The sequence below is a fragment of the Malaclemys terrapin genome, chromosome 3, assembly GCF_027887155.1.
Source record: "Malaclemys terrapin pileata isolate rMalTer1 chromosome 3, rMalTer1.hap1, whole genome shotgun sequence".
In the NCBI taxonomy this organism is placed as follows: domain Eukaryota; kingdom Metazoa; phylum Chordata; order Testudines; family Emydidae; genus Malaclemys; species Malaclemys terrapin.
Genome location: NC_071507.1, coordinates 203,836,185 through 203,854,453, shown reverse-complemented (window position 1 = coordinate 203,854,453; position 18,269 = coordinate 203,836,185). Strand labels below are relative to the sequence as shown.

The window sequence follows — 18,269 nt, the reverse complement described above, 5'->3', positions numbered from 1 at the left end:
CCGTTGCCGGTGTCTTCCATCTGCAGTTAGAAGAGAGACAGTTATTATTTTGGGGCATGTATTAGTTTAGCCAAGGGAGAGTTTAAGGGCCTGGGCTTTATGCTCCCTTACTGGAATCTATTTGTGGGTAGTCGTATTTGTAGTGTTCCCCATAGTGAATCTTCCCCCAGTTGTATCTATCCCTTAATAAATCTTCTTTCTGTTTAAGGTTAGATTCTTTCTATCCTTTAGGTCAATGCAACAGGGGTGGGAGGCACACAGATTTCTAATTCTCCCAATTGATAGATGCTAGTAGGAGTCGAACCCGTTGTATGTGTCACCTCCTTATTATTCTACACAGAGATTTGGGGTAACAAAACTCATGTGCAATGAGAATTACCTTTTAGTTTTACCATGACTGCTCTTAAATTTCAGTTTCCTTTTCTTTTACTTTCCTCCATCTTTGCACATTAGCTTACCCTTTCTGCCTGCTGAGAATCTTAGATTCCGACAATAGAAATGTACTAATTTCTCTCTCTCTCTTTAGTGGCTTGTCATACATCACATAAAAAGAGTTCTATAAAAAATACATTGATTGCGCGATGTTGACCTGTAGGAATGATGTTACACACTAAAAGTTACACCATTGGTTTGGCAGGAAAAGCAAGGAAGGAAGGAAATAGAATTCACTGGAGACTACCACTCCCTAAAATAGAACTGTTACACTTTAAAGGATGGAGCTTCTGAATGTCTTCAGTGGACTGTCCTATCAGTGCAGATAGGTGAATGGAGTGAAACTAGAAATCTTCATATAGAGCATTTCTTTTTCGGGATATATTTACATAATAATAAGAAAAGAATCCTTTAATCTCAAGAAATTATAAAATCCTCTACTGTGCTTGAATAAAGGAATCAAAACATTGAAATCTTTGCTCCTTCCTATACAAACAAGTCAGTCTTTATTAAAAGAAAATTATTTAAAACACTCCAAAATGATACATAAAACTCCACCTACTCAAAAGATAGCAATGAAAATAACAGAGGTATGCTTTTAAACTTGCTTGTAAGGTGTTTTTGGTACATGATTATATTCTGTTAGGAATGTTGCTGCAATTCAAAATGGAGATTAGAAATTCAAGATGGCGCATATGTTAGGGAGGGTTTGAACTCCATCTTGGTGCCCTTCTTCATGGCATTTTCCCGCCAAAACTCTGTTTCCAGGCAGAACTTGAGGGACTGAGAACTGGCTGGAACCGGTTGGGGGCAGGGCCTGTCAGAGTGGCCTCAGAAAGGCGCTCCACAGAGAGCGTCTAAGGCTCGCTGTCAGCGCAGATCTGTTGATCTCCTGCTTCGGCAGTAGATCCTCCGACGTTCCAGAGATCCCCAGAGGGATCATCCGTTGCCGGTGTCCTCCATCTGCAGTTAGAAGAGAGACAGTTATTATTTGGGGGCATTTATTAGTTTAGCCAAGGGAGAGTTTAAGGGCCTGGGCCTTATGTTCCCTTATTGGAATCTATTTGTGGGTAGTCGTATTTGTAGTGTTCCCCATAGTGAATCTTCTCCCAGTTGTATCTTTCTGTTTAAGATTGGATTCTTTCTATCCTTCAGTTCAATGCAACCGGGGTGGGAGGCACACAGATTTCTAATTCTCCCAGTTGATAGATGCTGGTAGGAATCGAACCTGTTGTATGTGTCACCTCCTTATTATTCTACATAGAGATTTGGGATAACAAAACCCACGTGCAATGAGAATTACCTTTTAGTTTTACCATGACTGCTCTTAAATTTCAGTTTCCTTTTCTTTTACTTTCCTCCATCTTTGCACATTAGCTTACCCTTTCTGCCTGCTGAGAATCTTAGATTCCGACAATAGAAATGTACTAATTTCTCTCTCTCTCTTTAGTGGCTTGTCATACATCACATAAAAAGAGTTCTATAAAAAATACATTGATTGCGCGATGTTGACCTGTAGGAATGATGTTACACACTAAAAGTTACACCATTGGTTTGGCAGGAAAAGCAAGGAAGGAAGGAAATAGAATTCACTGGAGACTACCACTCCCTAAAATAGAACTGTTACACTTTAAAGGATGGAGCTTCTGAATGGCTTTATTAGACTGTCCTTTAAAACTTATTACCAGACAATGTTAACATCCCCACAAACTGGAAGTAAACACAGAATATTAGCTTCTGTGTTTAAAACTCCCCTCCCACTTGTACGTGCTTTTCATCGTTTTAATTAAAAAACGCGAAAACAAAATATTAATCACCCTGCAAAGGGAATTATCAAAATTCTGCAACCACATGTTCTGAATGCTGCCAATCGCCAGGCTAAACAGGGGTACTCAACACTGAAAACTCAGTTATATTTTTATTGTTAAGCTCTATCCTCTATTTTTATGTGGTCCTATTACAATGTAATGCCACAGGACGCATCAAACTATTAAACACCTCTGACATGTTGAGCTAGTCTACAGGGAGTGAAGCAAACATTTACCTTTTTCTAAAGAGCATAGCTTGCAAAGTTGCTACTACTGTGTTCTAAAATTTACATCCTTTGGGACAATATTAAAAGACCCCTAGTCATTGCCAAATTGCGCAAATAGAGTAAAAAAATGATACTTATTTGGTTTCCTATAGACTGGCTCCATGTTGCAGGGAGAGCCTTGAATAATGTAATGCCTCCAACTGGCTAAACCATCATGTAAGAGCTGGAGTCAATTATCTGGGCTACACGTCTTGGAAACTAACAAAAATCAGAAATGAGATTTTCAGTATTTGTGTGCTGAGTGCCCTTGTCAGTCTGGCAATTGAGGCATTCAGTGAATACAAGCTAAAGGGGCCAGAATTTTGACAATTCTTTTAACAGCAGGAGCACATTTCAGATCACCAAATTCTAAGAAGGATTTGTCTGTCTGGAGCCTTTGACACCCGTTAACACCCAACAATACTAAAAAAAGCCAGAGTTCTCAGAAAGTTAAGTGCCAAGAAACAAAAATAGAGGGCTTTGTGAGTTTGTTTTGTTTGCTTAAGGACCTTGAACCTTCTGAACACTGCTAAAACTGTTAAATATCTATGTCTTGAAAACATTTGGAATCAGAGTATTCCCTCTTTTGCAGCACATTCTTTCAATGCATATTTCCAGTATGAAGCCTGATTAACTTTTAACTGAAACCAATCATCTGATTAATAGCAGGAAAGATAGGAAATGAACATAACATGGAGCTGAATTTAACAGTGTGATCATGAGAAGATGTTTTACAAATCTATGACAGCAAGGAATACTCCCAGTTTTACACACAGGAATGTCCTGAATCTCATATGTCATTCATTCCTGGCAAAGTCTGTCCTTTGTCTACATATACTTCATTCTCCCCCCCTCCACTCCCCAAAATACAACAGCAGTCAGTTACATAAGTGCTGGTCTAATTTGTGCCAGATTTAACTACTGTATACAATAACTTTTAATGAAGCATTTCATCTTCCTATCTGAACAGTGGGCTAGATGAGCAACTTAATCATACTACCAATTACATCTGAAGTGTCACAATACACAAAATATTTTAAAGCAATGCAAGACAAAATTTGCCCATGTAGATCTTTGTTTAGTTTTAATAAAATGTCTTGACTCAGAGGAACTTTCATACCAGAGCAAATGTGAAAGCGAGAACATTTTCTACACAAGCAAGCAATCCTTTTACAGTCCTTTGCCTGAAACTTGCTAAATCCCCAGTTTCTACCGTTTTAAATGATCTAGGCTCCATCCTTGAAAGTCATTGGGAGTTTTGGGTGCCCAAGAACTGCAGCATCACCCCTTTTAACTATCATAAACTCTTTCTGGTTTTCAGCCTCGCTCCTCTTTCTGCTTAATTCTGCAGTGAAGTCATCATGAAATTGAGAGTCTGTTGCTGTAGAAGCAATCGTGATGTCACAAATTCAGCACTGCACTGTAGACATATGGAGAATATAGTGTTACCAGATGTTCCCATTACTTTGGGGTATGCTCATTTATTCGGGTTACTCTTCTGGGGAAGGGGATTCTGTAATCCTATCAATGTACTGCTTGTGTCACTTGTGTTTTCATATGGAGCTCTACTTCTCCCTTCTGCAAGTCCCCTCCCAATGAAGGTATCCTGCAGGACCTAGGTTCCCTAGGGCTGGGTTACTGCAGCCTCAGAAAACAGATAAACACCCATCCACCCACACATACATTAACAGAGCAAGTCTGAGCAGACCGGGTCAATCAGCACTGTCAAGCTGACCCCTTATATGTCTCTGGACTCACTGGGATGGATGAAGCAGCACTTTCAAGCTGTCCCCCCTTATATGCCCCTGGGCTCCATGGACTGGGTCAAGCAGCACTTTCAAGCTGTTACCCTTATGTGTCCCAGATTCAGCACGTCCCTATCCCCAATCTCACAACACAATTGTACTGGCAATAAACTACTTGATGAGCAAACCCCACAGTATTTTGTGTGCTGCAGGGATCTTTAGCATAGGTAAAAGAAGCGTTGCTGTAGAGTGAATGGGGGAAGCTAAAAACACAAAAGTTTTTAGTAAAGTTCAGCAAGAGAGAGAGAAGCAACCAACTTAACCATAAAAGTTATTTATTGAATAATAGTGATAACTACACAAGGAGGGCTAAACCAACATAATCATACATGATTAAAGGTTAATACCCTAAGGTAGAAAGGAAAACAGAGAGAGAGAAAGAGGGGGGGATCTCACCCACTCCATGAGGCTTGAACTGGTCGGGGTTCCCAGATGATGGTGGTAGCTGAGGGTCCTGAATGCTGGAGACAGGCAGAGCCCCCAGCACGATCAGTCAGGAGAAGATGGAGTTCCAGTGGAACTGATGCATAGTTTGGATCTAAGCATCAGAACCCTGACTAGAGGGTGAGTAGGGATTTTTGTAGAGAAATGACAATGGTTGAAGGGAGAACACTAGATTTGTTTATAGGTAAGCTGATGACTCAAGAGTTTTCTTTAGACTAGACAATAGGAGCTGATCCCTCTTGGCTATGGGTGGTGTTTTCTTCCAGGGAGCTCACAATGCAACTAGGCTGCTTCAGTATTTGGATATCAATTAAGGATTCATTACTAGAATTGGTCTGATAATTGCTGAGCTGGGTGTGTGCAGACATAGGTTCATTGGCATCTGGAGCAGAGATTCCCAGGATGCAGTGCTTCCCTGCTTTTTCTGGTCCCAGAATTCAGTGTGGTTCTCTGTTCTCCATTCTGTACGTAAACTGAGATGTCTTCCTGTCCCATCTTCCATACAGATGAGGCTAGGGGAGTTGTCTCTGCTCTCCATTCTGTATGCTAATGGAGATGTCTTCATCTTGTCACCCTTGTCAGGAGGGATCTAGGTGTGTCTCCCAACACCCTTCACTGCTCTCTGCAAGTTTTGTCCTCTGATATGTTTTGGTTTATGCAGAGGATGGGGGCGAGGGTGTCTTTCATGAGTCAGGCTGGATACTGCACCCTGGTTCCCCAAGAACAGAGGTGTCTGGTATCAAGTCCCCCCGTTGATGGGGTGCTTGCGCTGAGCGAGTATCCCCATCACATCCTTCCTCCGTGGTACCGGGTCTGATCCTCCATCCATTGCAGCCGCCGCATCAGTTCTTGTATCCAACAAACCAGCAGAGCCAGACCAATTGCTAGTATAATTTGGAAACCGATGATCACCACAATGGGGTGAAGCATGAAATTTAAAAAACCTGTTGCTCTGGGGCTCCACCCAAGCAAAGTCTCCCACCAAGAGTGATGGCCTGTGTTTTACCTTAATGGCAATGAGACCCATTCCCAGTGAAATGGGGGAAACCTCCTTGTTGAGCTCAGGATCGGCATTTAAATGTTGTACAGTCCATATAGGCACAGAAAACTTAATATCACAACTAACAATGGTGGTTACATTATAGAAACCGCGATTAACGTAAGGCACCATAGGTGGACCCAATGTCCATTAATTAATACAATATTACATCTTGTCCTTACACACACACATGCTTTACCAATATAGACAATAACAGACCCCTCTTCCTGGATAAATCTAAGGAATGTTGAGACTTATTCTGAGGTTACCCATTCATCCCAACCCTTATGGCTAGTTCCTATCAGGGGAACACATGCAGGTGCAATGTGAATTTAAACCAAATTGCTGGCATGAGCTCGTCACCATGTGTGCCCTTTAATGGAATTACCGAGTCTGGGGGACCTTGCTGAATCAAGTCATGTCCAGCTAAAGTCCAGTTCAGCAGTTCCCAGTTCACAACGAATTGTGTGATATTCTTGCCTGCTGGCGTGATCAGAGACAGCTGCAGTTCCTCTCCAGGTAACGGAGGTGTCTGAGTTCCAATGACAATGATGACAGGTAGGGGCATGGTTGTTCCCCAAACAGCGGAGGAAACCAGGGCTACCCTGCACCTTCCGCCACCCTGGAGGCTGTCACTGGGTGTGTTTGATGGTGTACGTCCCGTTCGAGACCACAATGGCTTACAGAAGAATGGGATGGAGTCTGGGGTGGGCTTAGTTCCATAACAAAACTTGAGAGACTCTCCAGTGGCACTCTGCGTGCAATTGGCAACGCTTTCCCAGGGGCAACCTGAGTAGTTGCCAACAGCGTAGAACTGGTAACGATGCTGCAGGGCCAGGGGCCCTCACAAATCATAACCCAGAGCCACTCACAAATCATGCAGAGGAAGGCACCAGCCAAATCCCCACAGCTCCCAGCCTCGTGCCACCAGAATATATTATCCTAGAGTGGCACGGCCGCTTTTTTTGTTTGTTTGTTCCGCTCCGGCCACCCTGTAGGAGGCGGCGCACGGAGGACAGGAGCGCCCTGCAGCAAGCTCGGCAGGGCAGTCCTTGTCCTTCCCTCCCCGCCGACTGGAGAGGAGCCCTGCCGGCAGGGGTGCGGCAAGGCGGGAGGGGCCGCGTGGCCGCGCCCTGCTGTAGCCCTGGTCGCCCCCCTTCTCTCTCTCTCTTGCCCGCTCCCTCCCCCTCCCCCCGGTAGCTGGTCCCCCTGCACCTGTGCTCTGGCCGCGCCGCAGGTTTTTTGTGGTTTTTTTGCTTTGCCGTTCTGGCTGCCCCGTTTTATTTTTATTTATTTATTTTTTTGCTTGGGGCGGCCAAAAAGCCAGAGCCGGCCCTGCCCTCTACAGCTCTAGATGCACTGTATAATTAAGTGGATTTTAGTCCTTCCTCTGGATCACTGGATGTCAAAACAGCTTCATGATCCCTCTCAATGAAAGATCTGAGATGCACAGAAAAAGCCAAGGTGATATTTTGTGAAAACTAATTAGCTAATGAAAAGCAAAGTATGTGCCCCAAACCTTTTCAACTAAGGTACTCCAAGATAAAAAGGTTTTAGAATAACATGGCCTTTGAATCAGAGATCTTCTATTAAAATGTAACTCACCCAACAAATGTTTCTAGGCACTAGGCAGCCCCAGCAAGGGCGCTGAAAAACAAAATCAGCCTCGTGTTTGAAGGGTTATCCAGAAACAGAAGACCGATGATCTAGCAAGCAAGGCCATATTTATATATGGGGCCTGACATGGCCCCCCTCTTCAACTAAAGTGGTATCTGAATCCCATATGATTGAATTCCCACATATGTCAAAACTCTCAAGGTAGTTGGGCAGATAAGGATGTAATTTCTCCTCTAAGGGTACTTTACACTCTGATGTTGTGATAATTGGCAGCTGGCTGGGCCAAATTCAGCAAAGCTGGCCCAGGAAGGTGTCAAGTTCAAAGCTTTGCCCGCAAAGCTCTATGTGCCCTAGAGGAGATTCAGCCCTCAAGAAGGAGATGGTGTTTCCCCCAGTGGCGCTGGAGGCAGCCTTAATGCCTGTTGGAAATGCATAGGAGCTCCACTGCCGTATGCTCTGCCCAGCCTGGCCCTACCCCCTTTCACAAGTATGGCTCACTTCTGTATTGCAGTGGCTCTGTTCCTGTAACCACGGTTGTTGCCATTTTGCCCTGTTGCACCCTGGTACTCAGCAGAAGTTCAGCTTCGTTCCTCAATGAATTTGTCCCACTGTACTTAAGATGGAGGAACTCCTGTGTTACATCTGCTGTGGAAAGAGATGTCTTCACTAGGCCATGCCAAGGCAATGATATTTATATTTTTAAATAAGCACACTCTTATACATACATTAGCCAGCACACTGTGCTGGGTATATTTATTGTCTGTAGCCAAGTTTTATTGGCAAGTCACGTGGTGATACCTCAGAGGAATTCTCTTCTAATGAACTGCTCTTCCCATGAGGAGGTGGCATGGGATTAAAGAAATGCTGGGACAGCCATTTTCTTGTCCTCTTGGCTTTGCAGTGAAGGCAGGGTAGTTCGCTGATCCAGTGGCTCCCCGTATTCCTTAGCTTCAGTAGTTCTATCTTTCTGTGCCTGAGGCTAGCTGTGGTGGGGATATATTCTGTTTCACTTTCCTTCCCCGAGGATGCCCCTGAATCCAAGTTCTCGCTATTTATGTCTGAGGAGTCGCTATCACAGACAGTCTGCTGGCTGAGCTTTGAGTCGAACCTTGCTTGCTTGCTTTCTAAGTAGGCCCAGGCTGCGGCCATCACCGAATAGAGGGCAGGATCAGCGGACTGGCAGGTGTGCTCTTTGTTTTTCCCATTGAAGAACTTGCTGGTGAAATTCCCGATGTTGAAGCGGCTGTGACGCATGCAGACAGAGTCCCTGGGAACGAACAGAAGAAAAATAGCTTAGCCACACTGTAATCCATAGATTCCTAGATTCTAGGACTGGAAGGGACCTCGAGAGGTCATCGAGTCCAGTCCCCTGCCCGCATGGCAGGACCAAATACTGTCTAGACCATCCCTGATAGACATTTATCTAACCTCCTCTTAAATATCTCCAGAGACGGAGATTCCACAACCTCCCTAGGCAATTTGTTCCAGTGTTTAACCACCCTGACAGTTAGGAACTTTTTCCTAATGTCCAACCTAGACCTCCCTTGCTGCAGTTTAAGCCCATTGCTTCTTGTTCTATCCTTAGAGGCTAAGGTGAACAAGTTCTCTCCCTCCTCCTCATGACACCCTTTTAGATACCTGAAAACTGCTATCATGTCCCCTCTCAGTCTTCTCTTTTCCAAACTAAACAAACCCAATTCTTTCAGCCTTCCTTCATAGGTCATGTTCTCAACACCTTTACTCATTCTTGTTGCTCTTCTCTGGACCCTCTCCAATTTCTCCACATGTTTCTTGAAATGCGGCGCCCAGAACTGGACACAATACTCCGGCTGAGGCCTAACCAGAGCAGAGTAGAGCGGAAGAATGACTTCTCGTGTCTTGCTCGCAACACACCTGTTAATACATCCCAGAATCATGTTTGCTTTTTTTGCAACAGCATCACACTGTTGATTCATATTTAGCTTGTGGTCCACTATAACCCCTAGATCCCTTTCTGCCATACTCCTTCCTAGACAGTCTCTTCCCATTCTGTACGTGTGAAACTGATTTTTTCTTCCTAAGTGGAGCACTTTGCATTTGTCTTTGTTAAACTTCATCCTGTTTAACTCAGACCATTTCTCCAATTTGTCCAGATCATTTTGAATTATGACCCTGTCCTCCAAACCAGTTGCAATCCCTCCCAGTTTGGTATCATCCGCAAACTTAATAAGCATACTTTCTATGCCAATATCTAAGTCGTTAATGAAGATATTGATCAGAGCCCGGTCCCAAAACAGACCCCTGCGGAACCCCACTTGTTATGCCTTTCCAGCAGGATTGGGAACCATTAATAACAACTCTCTGAGTACGGTTATCCAGCCAGTTATGCACCCACCTTATAGTAGCCCCATCTAAATTGTATTTGCCTAGTTTATCGATAAGAATATCATGCGAGACTGTATCAAATGCCTTACTAAAGTCTAGGTATACCACATCCACAGCTTCTCCCTTATCCACAAGACTTGTTATCCTAGCAAAGAAAGCTATCAGATTGGTTTGACACGATTTGTTCTTTACAAATCCATGCTGGCTATTCCCTATCACCGTACCACCTTCCAAGTGTTTGCAGATGATTTCCTTAATTACTTGCTCCATTATCTTCCTTGGCACAGAAGTTAAACTAACTGGTCTGAAGTTTTCTGGGTTGTTTTTATTACCCTATTTATAGAGGGCACTATATTTGCCCTTTTCCAGTCTTCTGGAATCTCTCCCATCTCCCACGATTTTCCAAAGATAATAGCTAGAGGCTCAGATACCTCCTCTATTAGCTCCTTGAGTATTCTAGGATGCATTTCATCAGGCCCTGGTGACTTGCAGGCATCTAACTTTTCTAAGTGATTTTTAACTTGTTTTTTTTTTTTTTTTTTTCTGCTAAACTTACCCCCTTCCCATTAGCATTCACTATGTTAGACATTCCTTCAGACTTCTAGCTGAAGACCGAAACAAAGAAGTCATTAAACATCTCTGCCATTTCCAAGTTTCCTGTTACTGTTTTTCCCTCTTCACTGAGCAGTAGGCCTACCCTGTCTTTGGTCTTCCTCTTGCTTCTAATGTATTGATAAAAAGTCTTCTTGTTTCCCTTTATTCCCGTAGCTAGGTTGAGCTCATTTTGTGCCTTTTCCTTTCTAATCTTGCCCCATAGTGACCCTTACTCCATGGTGGTAGTGCCTTCAGGTTCTCCTTCCTTTGAAGGGCTAGGAAGGCTGATAGAGAGTAGGCAAACCTGATATAAAAATATATCCTCACAGGCAGCAGTGGGTAAAGCTTACATCAGTGGATAAAGACCACATCCATATAGCTAAAAAACACCAACCTTGGAGGCCATGCATCCCTTGAGGAACCTCCCTTAGGTCTAATCCTAACCTGCCCTGCTTTCGTTTAAGGCCACTGCTTCTTGTAATATGTCCTTAGTCAACAGGTCTCCCCTTTATGAGGTTCCCCTTCACTTTCTCAGACAAAGGGGAGCCTAAGGCAGAGATCCTGTCTGTATTCATGTACACTAGCTGCCCCACCATGCTATACCGTCACCTCCACACACCCAAACAGAAGCTTGTAGGACAGCAGCAGTCAAGGACACATGGCAAGGAAGCATTGTGCAAACACATGGCCAAAACATGGGCAGCCTTGGCCTCCAATGGATAATGGGTTTTGGGGGCTGAATCCAGTCTGTTCCAGGAGGAGCAAACTCTCCTTCTCTCCCTCCAAAGGATAGGTAAGCAGCACGCTCTGCCACTAGAGCCTGGAACTCACCACTAGTGAATTTCCCATTTCGAAAAGGAGAATAACCGGGGTAGGGGGTAATTTGACCCTTAGGTCATATCCTTTCAGTATTTAATAGAATCATCCTACCTTCTTTTCTCACTTGATTCCTTTAAAAACAGGGCAAGAGAACCTGTGTCTCCTTAGAGCAATATTACAGCTCCCTTCATTGCCCATGTTCTATACCGCATGGATTCAGAGCCTGCTAATCTGTGCTGCCAGACATTAACCAGTCTCCCATGGTTGGCAGGCCAGCAACCACTCTCATTTTGTAGTAGTGACGATGCTGTGCATGAACTGAGGAGAAGGCAGGATACCTAATCATTGCATAACACTGGCAGTGGCAAAGCAGAGATCCGGGGAGGATCTTGAAGAGGATCATGGATAGGTAAAAGTAAAGGCTTAGATGCATCTTGTAAACCAAATTGGATTAGATTTGTCTCATTCCTCATTTCTTACTTGCAGGCAGCCTGCCTGTGTGTACTCAGGTGGTGCAGCCTATGGTAGCTGGCTACAGGTAAACTTGGCAATTCCTGCATCAGGGAATCATTGTGTAGCATGGAGGGCAGTGTATCCTGTAAGCTGAACAACAGCCTGTCTGTAATAAAACAATGAATCCTGCACAAGCAGTGTCTGCCTCCCTTTTTCCCAGGAGTTAGACGGCCACATTCACACTATCCCTGAGTTACAATTACTGAAGTCCTTTAACCATGATTCCTTTTACATCAGACCTTTCAATCTGTTGATCATCATTTTTGCATTTATTTGTATTCTTTCTATTTTATCACTATCTTTTTAACGGTGAGATACCCAAATCTGTACACACTGGATCAAATTCAGCTCTGTTCATGCTGGAGTTCATGTGAAGTTCATACAGTTCAGTGGAGATAATCTGGATTTACACATATATACATGAGAGAATTTTTCCCATTATTCTACGTGGGGCCTCACTGATGCTTCATACAGAAGAATTTTTACCCCCTTATAACTAAAAATGCTTCTCTTTAGAGATCACATTTACTTTTTAATCCTCAGTCCACTATTTCCTCTTTTTAAAACCCTTTTGATAGCCTAATAGAACTCAAATTTACCTTGTGATTTGCTAGTCCCTTTGCCAGAAGGTAGTCCTTCATCTCGGCATTTCTGGTCAATCTGTGTTTCAGAAAAACATGAATAAATGGTATAGAGTTTGCTATTTAGAAGGATTTTTAATAATTTCTACTCAGTGGATACTGCAACAATGTACAACATTGTTTCTTAAGTGGGCTAGTGAAAGATGTCATCCTGACTGTCCTGGAGAATAAAGTCGATTATTCATATAGAACACATATAGCAATGGCAGCAGCAGTGCAAACTTCTCCATGTTGCCCTGCTGTTGAGCCTCAACACTGACCAGGAGGAAACCTTCTAGTGATGGGAGGAGTGTTCAATGTCTTTGGCCTTTGTGCTGAGACAGACAATAAGGGTGAGGGACAATAAGTGATAATGAGTTTTGTGGTGAGAACATTTGTCGACTGGAAACTGGACTAAGACCCCACATTTATTTCTCAGGGGCCACCAGATAGTTTTTGGGTGGCAACATCTTTCAATACAAACTTGAGTTGGACTTGAACCAATGATGTGGAGGTGAAGGACTCTATTCATTACCACTCCTCTGAGCCATCCAGTTCAGCCCCTCATAGCACAATTTATTAGTAGTAACTGATGATTAACAATTAATTTTTATAAATAACACACTGTTTTTAAAAAAGATTGGGGCATTTGTCTCAAGAGCTATCACAAGAAGTGGTCAGAACATGTTGATGACATCATTTTTGGAACCATAGTAAGATGGATGTGTAATCTAAGCACAAAGAAGACCTATTGTATTATGTTGTGAAGTTGCATTTGCTCCAAACTTGATGTGTTTAGGTTTTTAGACCTGTTCCTGTGAGGTGCTGGGTGCCTTCAACTCCATTTCAAGTTCATGGGAGCTCAGGAAAATCAGTGCCTGCTAGGATTTGGCCCCTAATGTCGCACAATAATTCTGTTTTCATTTTTATGTTTCTGTTGCTTTTGTTCCCATGTTTGGGAAACGGATCAAAGATTGAAGGGCTTCCAGAACAACTGAAACCCTTTGATCACCACCCCGATGGGCTGGCTCTATAGCTCCATCCTCCACCCCCTTCTTCTTTCCTCCCTTCCCCAGGGCAACAGTCTCTTCTTACTATGTGCCTGTTGTGGGCACCCGCTGCTCCTGTCTTTGGGTGGCTGGCACAGCTGCTACTGCTAAATATGTGTTTGATGGTCAGCTGCAGTTCTGGGTCCCCCCTACACTGTTCCTCTCTCTGTTGTTGCTCCCCTTAATGTCCCAGTCTTCCACTCCCACCTAGTCTTCTCACCTCAAAATGTTGTTGTGACAGGATTGCCAGGGTGCAACCTGGGACTGTGCCCCTTTAACTCACTAATGTGGGTTGTCTCTGTCAATAACTTACTGGTGACAAGCAGCGAACCCCTCCAGATGCTATTACCACTCAGTGCAACCACAGATGCAGCCCCATACCCAGCCAGATTGTATGAATGCTCCCAGAGCCAGTCACAAATCATGCAGAGAAAGGCACCAGCCAAATCCCCCCAGCTCCCCGTCTTGTACCACCAGAATATATTATCTTGCAACTCCTCCAGACCCTTTCTTGAGCAATTCAAGTTTATTAATTGATTCACCATTTCCTCAATGGAAAGTGGAAATGCACCAGCCTTTGTAACCTGAGCAGATTTACCAAGCACTTCAGTCAAACCCACTGGTAAGGATAAACACTAGACTAAGTTTATTGATTACAGAAGATGGATTTTAAAGGATTATAAGTGATAGGCAAAAGTCAGAGTAATTACCAAAGGAAAATAAAAGATAAGCACACAGTCTAAATTCTCAACCTTATTAAACTAGGCAATATCTGGACTAAGCAGTTTTTCTCACCCCGCTGGATACTGCAGGTTGGTTACAGTCTTTCATATGCAGGCTCTCCCTGGTAGCCTGGGAACCAGTCTCCTCAGCTCCAGAATTCTCCTCATTGCCTTCAGTGTAGGTTGGAGACAGGGCCGGCTCTAGGCACCAGCAAAGCAAGCAGGGGCTTGGGGTGGCAAATTTGCAGGGGCACAAGAATCCAGCATGAGGGTTGAGAACCAACAGGGAGCCCTGGGAGCTGTAGTTCCTTGGTTAGCTCCCTGCCTATAGAGCCAGCCCTGGAGCAGGGAAAGAACTACATTTCCCAGCATTCCCTCGGCTGCAATTAACAGGAAAGGGAGGGGGAAGGAGTGTAGAACTGAAACCTCATGCTACAGCTTGCTGTGAATGGTAGGGACAGAGCCAGCTCTAGGTTTTTTGCCGCCCCCCACCTCAAAGAGGACCCAGAGTGCTGGCGGGCGGCGTGGCGGGAAGAGGCCTGCGGGGTAACACGGCACCGGTTTCCCGGGAATGGGGCGTTTCGTTCGTTATCAGCACAGCTAAGATGGTGACATTTCAAAAGGCAACAAAACGCTACGTTAGGAGAATCCGGATCTCCCATGGTCAGGGGGCTGGAGAGCTCAGGGCCTTTTATCTCTAGTCCCCCAGCTGGAACCCAACCCAGACAGCTGTTCAGTGACCTATGTGAAATGGGTACATGGCGCAGTGCAGCACAACAGTCCACAGTGTCGTTGGTCCAGGGACCTCCACTGCTCCCTACAAACGGTCTTCCCCTCCTCCCCTCCAGGCAAAATAAGTGACATGCCCACTTCACAGGGACTTCTCCTGAGAACGGATGGGGAGAGAAGTGAAATCCCGCAGCAAATCAGAGGTCAACTAGGAAACAGCACCCAGGAGTCCTGGCTCCGAGTCCTCTGCTTGGCCCACTGGAGGAGATCAGAGAGAATGCCAGCAACGGTGCCAGACATGACAGCAGTTTTGTAACATACACACCCAGCCGCTGGGGACTAGACTGAGACCCCCACCCCCCCGCCCCAACTCATTTAACGGGGGGGCTACCAAGCAGACGTCAGATGTGAAAACTTCTGGTGACCATCCAGGTGAGTTGCAACCCAGCTGGTGACCTAAAGAGTGAAAGGCTCCAATAACACATTAGCAATCCCCTTCCTGCCACCAACACAGGCGGGCTGTGAACTGGCACCCTAAAGGTATGAGGCTCTGTGACATTTAAAGACACTTTATCCTAAGACCGTGCAGAAGCCAGTCAATAGTCCTGGTCACCGGCTTTCTGGGCTGGCTATTTGCTGACGCGCCCGAGCTGTTGGCCGGAACAAATTGAATGGCCCTGTTTGCATTTCAGTTCTGCTTTCACTCACTCCAGCTGTCAATTAAAATGAAGCACCTATTAAAAGAAGAATTCATTTGGGGAAAAGCCAAATGCTCTTAGAAGAAGAGAGAAGGGGGAAGATTAATCAGCTTTGGGGCTGGGTGATTTTTTTTTTGCAGGTTCCCCACAGCTCCACCAGGGCTGATAATGCATCGGGCTGGCAGGTGTCTTGTCTACCAAGCCCAGTTTGGAGAGTCACATGTGCAGTGGCTTCATATGGACTGAGAACAGGGGAGGAGAGGGTTAAACGCACCCAGAGGTTGGTTCTGTCCTGCCCTGCAGGTACAAGCTGTGATGGGGGGAGGAGGAGACTGCAGTTGTGACAACCCCAGAAAAAGAGGAAAATGTTGCTTTTCATACCAAACCCCCCCCCTAATTTTAAAGCCTCCCAGAGAGAGGGGAAAAGAGAGAAAGCTGCATGCGCAGGCCACACCCCACATTTCTCACCATATTTTGCAGCCCCGAGAGGCAGAGGCACCGGAACATGGGGGCCAAGGGGCCATGGCCCTCCCACTTTTTGAAAGTGTATAGGTGTGGCCCCTGTCCACTTTTCACCAGGGGCCCGGCCCTCTGCCCCTCCTCTTCCCCCTGAGGCCCTGCCCACCGGCCAGGCAGGAAGCTGGAGCCTAGCCCAGGTACAAGCGGCCCGGGGAGCCCGAGCAGCTGTGGGGAGTCGCAGACCCAGGGGCTGCTCTCGGGTCCCCCACCCTGGGCAGATGGAGGGGCCCGGGCTCCCCAGCCCAGCTCCAGCTTGGCCAAGGGGCAGGGCCTCAGGGTGGGGAAGCAACCGAAGTGTCAGATTCTTTCTGCTGTGCACTGAGTGGTGCTAAGCATGTCAGGGTTTTTTTAGGCTGCAGGAGACACAGGCCAGGTTCAATTCTTGATGTTGTGGTACCCTGTAGCCTGGCGTTTCTGGGTGTCATGTTCTTCTGACTCAATGTAACGGATTAGACGGGGTCACGTTGTTTCAATGGGACTCAAGGTTTCATTTATCAGAGGGTAGCCGTGTTAGTCTGTATCTACAAAAACAACTAGGAGTCTGGTGGCTAACAGACTAACAGATTTATTTGGGCATAAGCTTTCATGGGTAAAAACCTCACTTCTTCAGATGCGTAGAGTGAAAGTTACAGAAGGTTTCATTATCCACCTCCCACAGGATGGACCATAGGATAAAAAATACAGTAACATCTACCTCACTGGGGGTGAGGGGGTGGCGTGGATTGATGTTCATTCTGCGATTCTAAGAGAGAGCCACTATCTAAGTGCTAACAACAAACAATAAATAGCAATACCAGCTCTTATAAAGGGATTTTTATCAGTAGATCTCAAAGCACTTCACAATGTTACATCATGTGTCTCCAAACAGGTATTACTCACCACTATGTACTTCTCTCTAGTGAGAGATTCGGGGGAGTCCTGGAGCATCCTCCACAGGCTGTCTACTACACTGAATTCCCAGGAGAGGAACTTTACTAGTGTATAAGCCACTTAGATTGGAATCATTTCGCCCCGCACTGAAATGTAGCCAGCGCTGGGATGGAATGAGACAGCACCAATGCACTGAATCGCGGTGGGACACGAAGAATCCGGAAATTCCGGGACGCAGAACGCAATTACCCAGCATGGAGTTTGCCCAGGGCAAATGGGTTAAAGCACCGAAAGTTCTTTGATAACTACAAGTGCCTTGGGTTTACATCTAATCTGAGGGACGTTCCCTCCGCCAACAGGGCTTCATGGCACTGTTTACATGCATGGAAACTCTCAGCTATCGGTTCCCATCTGCAAGAAAGCCATCCGCACCCTGGAACGGATTGGTTTTCTCAGAGCTAGTATCAGCTGTCGCCGATGGATCCCTCTTCCCATCTAACTCGGACATGCCCTGTCCACCGTGAGCCCAGCTACATCTACCAATAGCCACATCTCCTATGAACCTCTGTGGCGGGCCTGGCACTGCACCGCCTCTTTGTGGCAGGGGTGGGATGGGGTGTCAGAACCTCGCCACTCCCAAGTTCACGTGCCCACCCCTCTGTGGGTGGCCCAATCCCTCCATGAAATCACCCCTTGTTTGGGGTAGCGTGACCTAACGGCCAGAGTCCACATAAATTGCTCCCAGCATTGGAGCAGTGCGGCCCAATGGCCAGAGTCCATATAGCTCTCCACTCGCAGGCGGGGTAGTGCGGCCTAGCAGTCAGAGTCCATGTAACTCACCCCAAGTGTCAGGGCAGTGAGGCCCAATGGCTAGGGTCCATATGTCTATGCATATCTAATTTTATATATATATAATATGGGAAGTTTATAGAAATGAATATAAAACAGAACTAGGAATTGTAGAAAATTGATAAGGGAAGCAAAAGAATAAAAAGAGCCTTCTATGGTCAGCAGAGTTAAGAAAAATAAGAAGTTTTTTACAATATATTAGGAACAAATAATCCTAATAATAGCATTCTTCATTATTGTCCATTATTGGATGGATGGATAGTATTTGACTATTACTAGATGGAAAAGATAAAATTATCAATAATAATTCAGAAAAAGAAATAGTGTTCAATAAATATTAGGCAACTAGCCAAAGACTCAAAAAGTAAATAGTAAAATGTTTTTTAAGTACATCATAAGCAGGAAGCCTGCTAAACAACCAGTGGGCCCACTGGATGATCGAGATGCTAAAGGACCACTCAAGGACGATAAGGCCATTGTGAAAAACTGAATTAATTCTTTGTATTGGTCTT

The 18,269-nt window shown here is 45.2% G+C and overlaps 1 protein-coding gene across 1 annotated transcript; it reads right to left on the bottom strand.

Moving 5' to 3' along the window:
- Positions 1 to 1,371: 1,371 nt before the first annotated feature.
- On the bottom strand, positions 1,372 to 17,416 carry LOC128834304 (serine-rich single-pass membrane protein 1-like). Its single transcript, XM_054022912.1, has 3 exons — positions 17,341 to 17,416; positions 8,210 to 8,703; positions 1,372 to 1,395 (listed from the first exon to the last, which is right to left on the bottom strand). The coding sequence occupies exons 1-3, from the start codon at positions 17,414 to 17,416 to the stop codon at positions 1,372 to 1,374; spliced, it is 594 nt and encodes a 197-aa protein (XP_053878887.1).
- Positions 17,417 to 18,269: the final 853 nt, after the last annotated feature.

Coding starts and splice junctions, on each gene's coding strand:
- LOC128834304 (XM_054022912.1), bottom strand. CDS start 17,416: ATGTCCGAGTTAGATGGGAAGAGGGATCCATCGGCGACAGCTGATACT. Junction 8,704..17,340: donor GAAAACCAATCCGTTCCAGG/GTGCGGATGGCT, acceptor AGTGTGGCTAAG/CTATTTTTCTTCTGTTCGTT. Junction 1,396..8,209: donor TAGAAGAGAATTCCTCTGAG/GTATCACCACGT, acceptor TTCTAACTGCAG/ATGGAGGACACCGGCAACGG.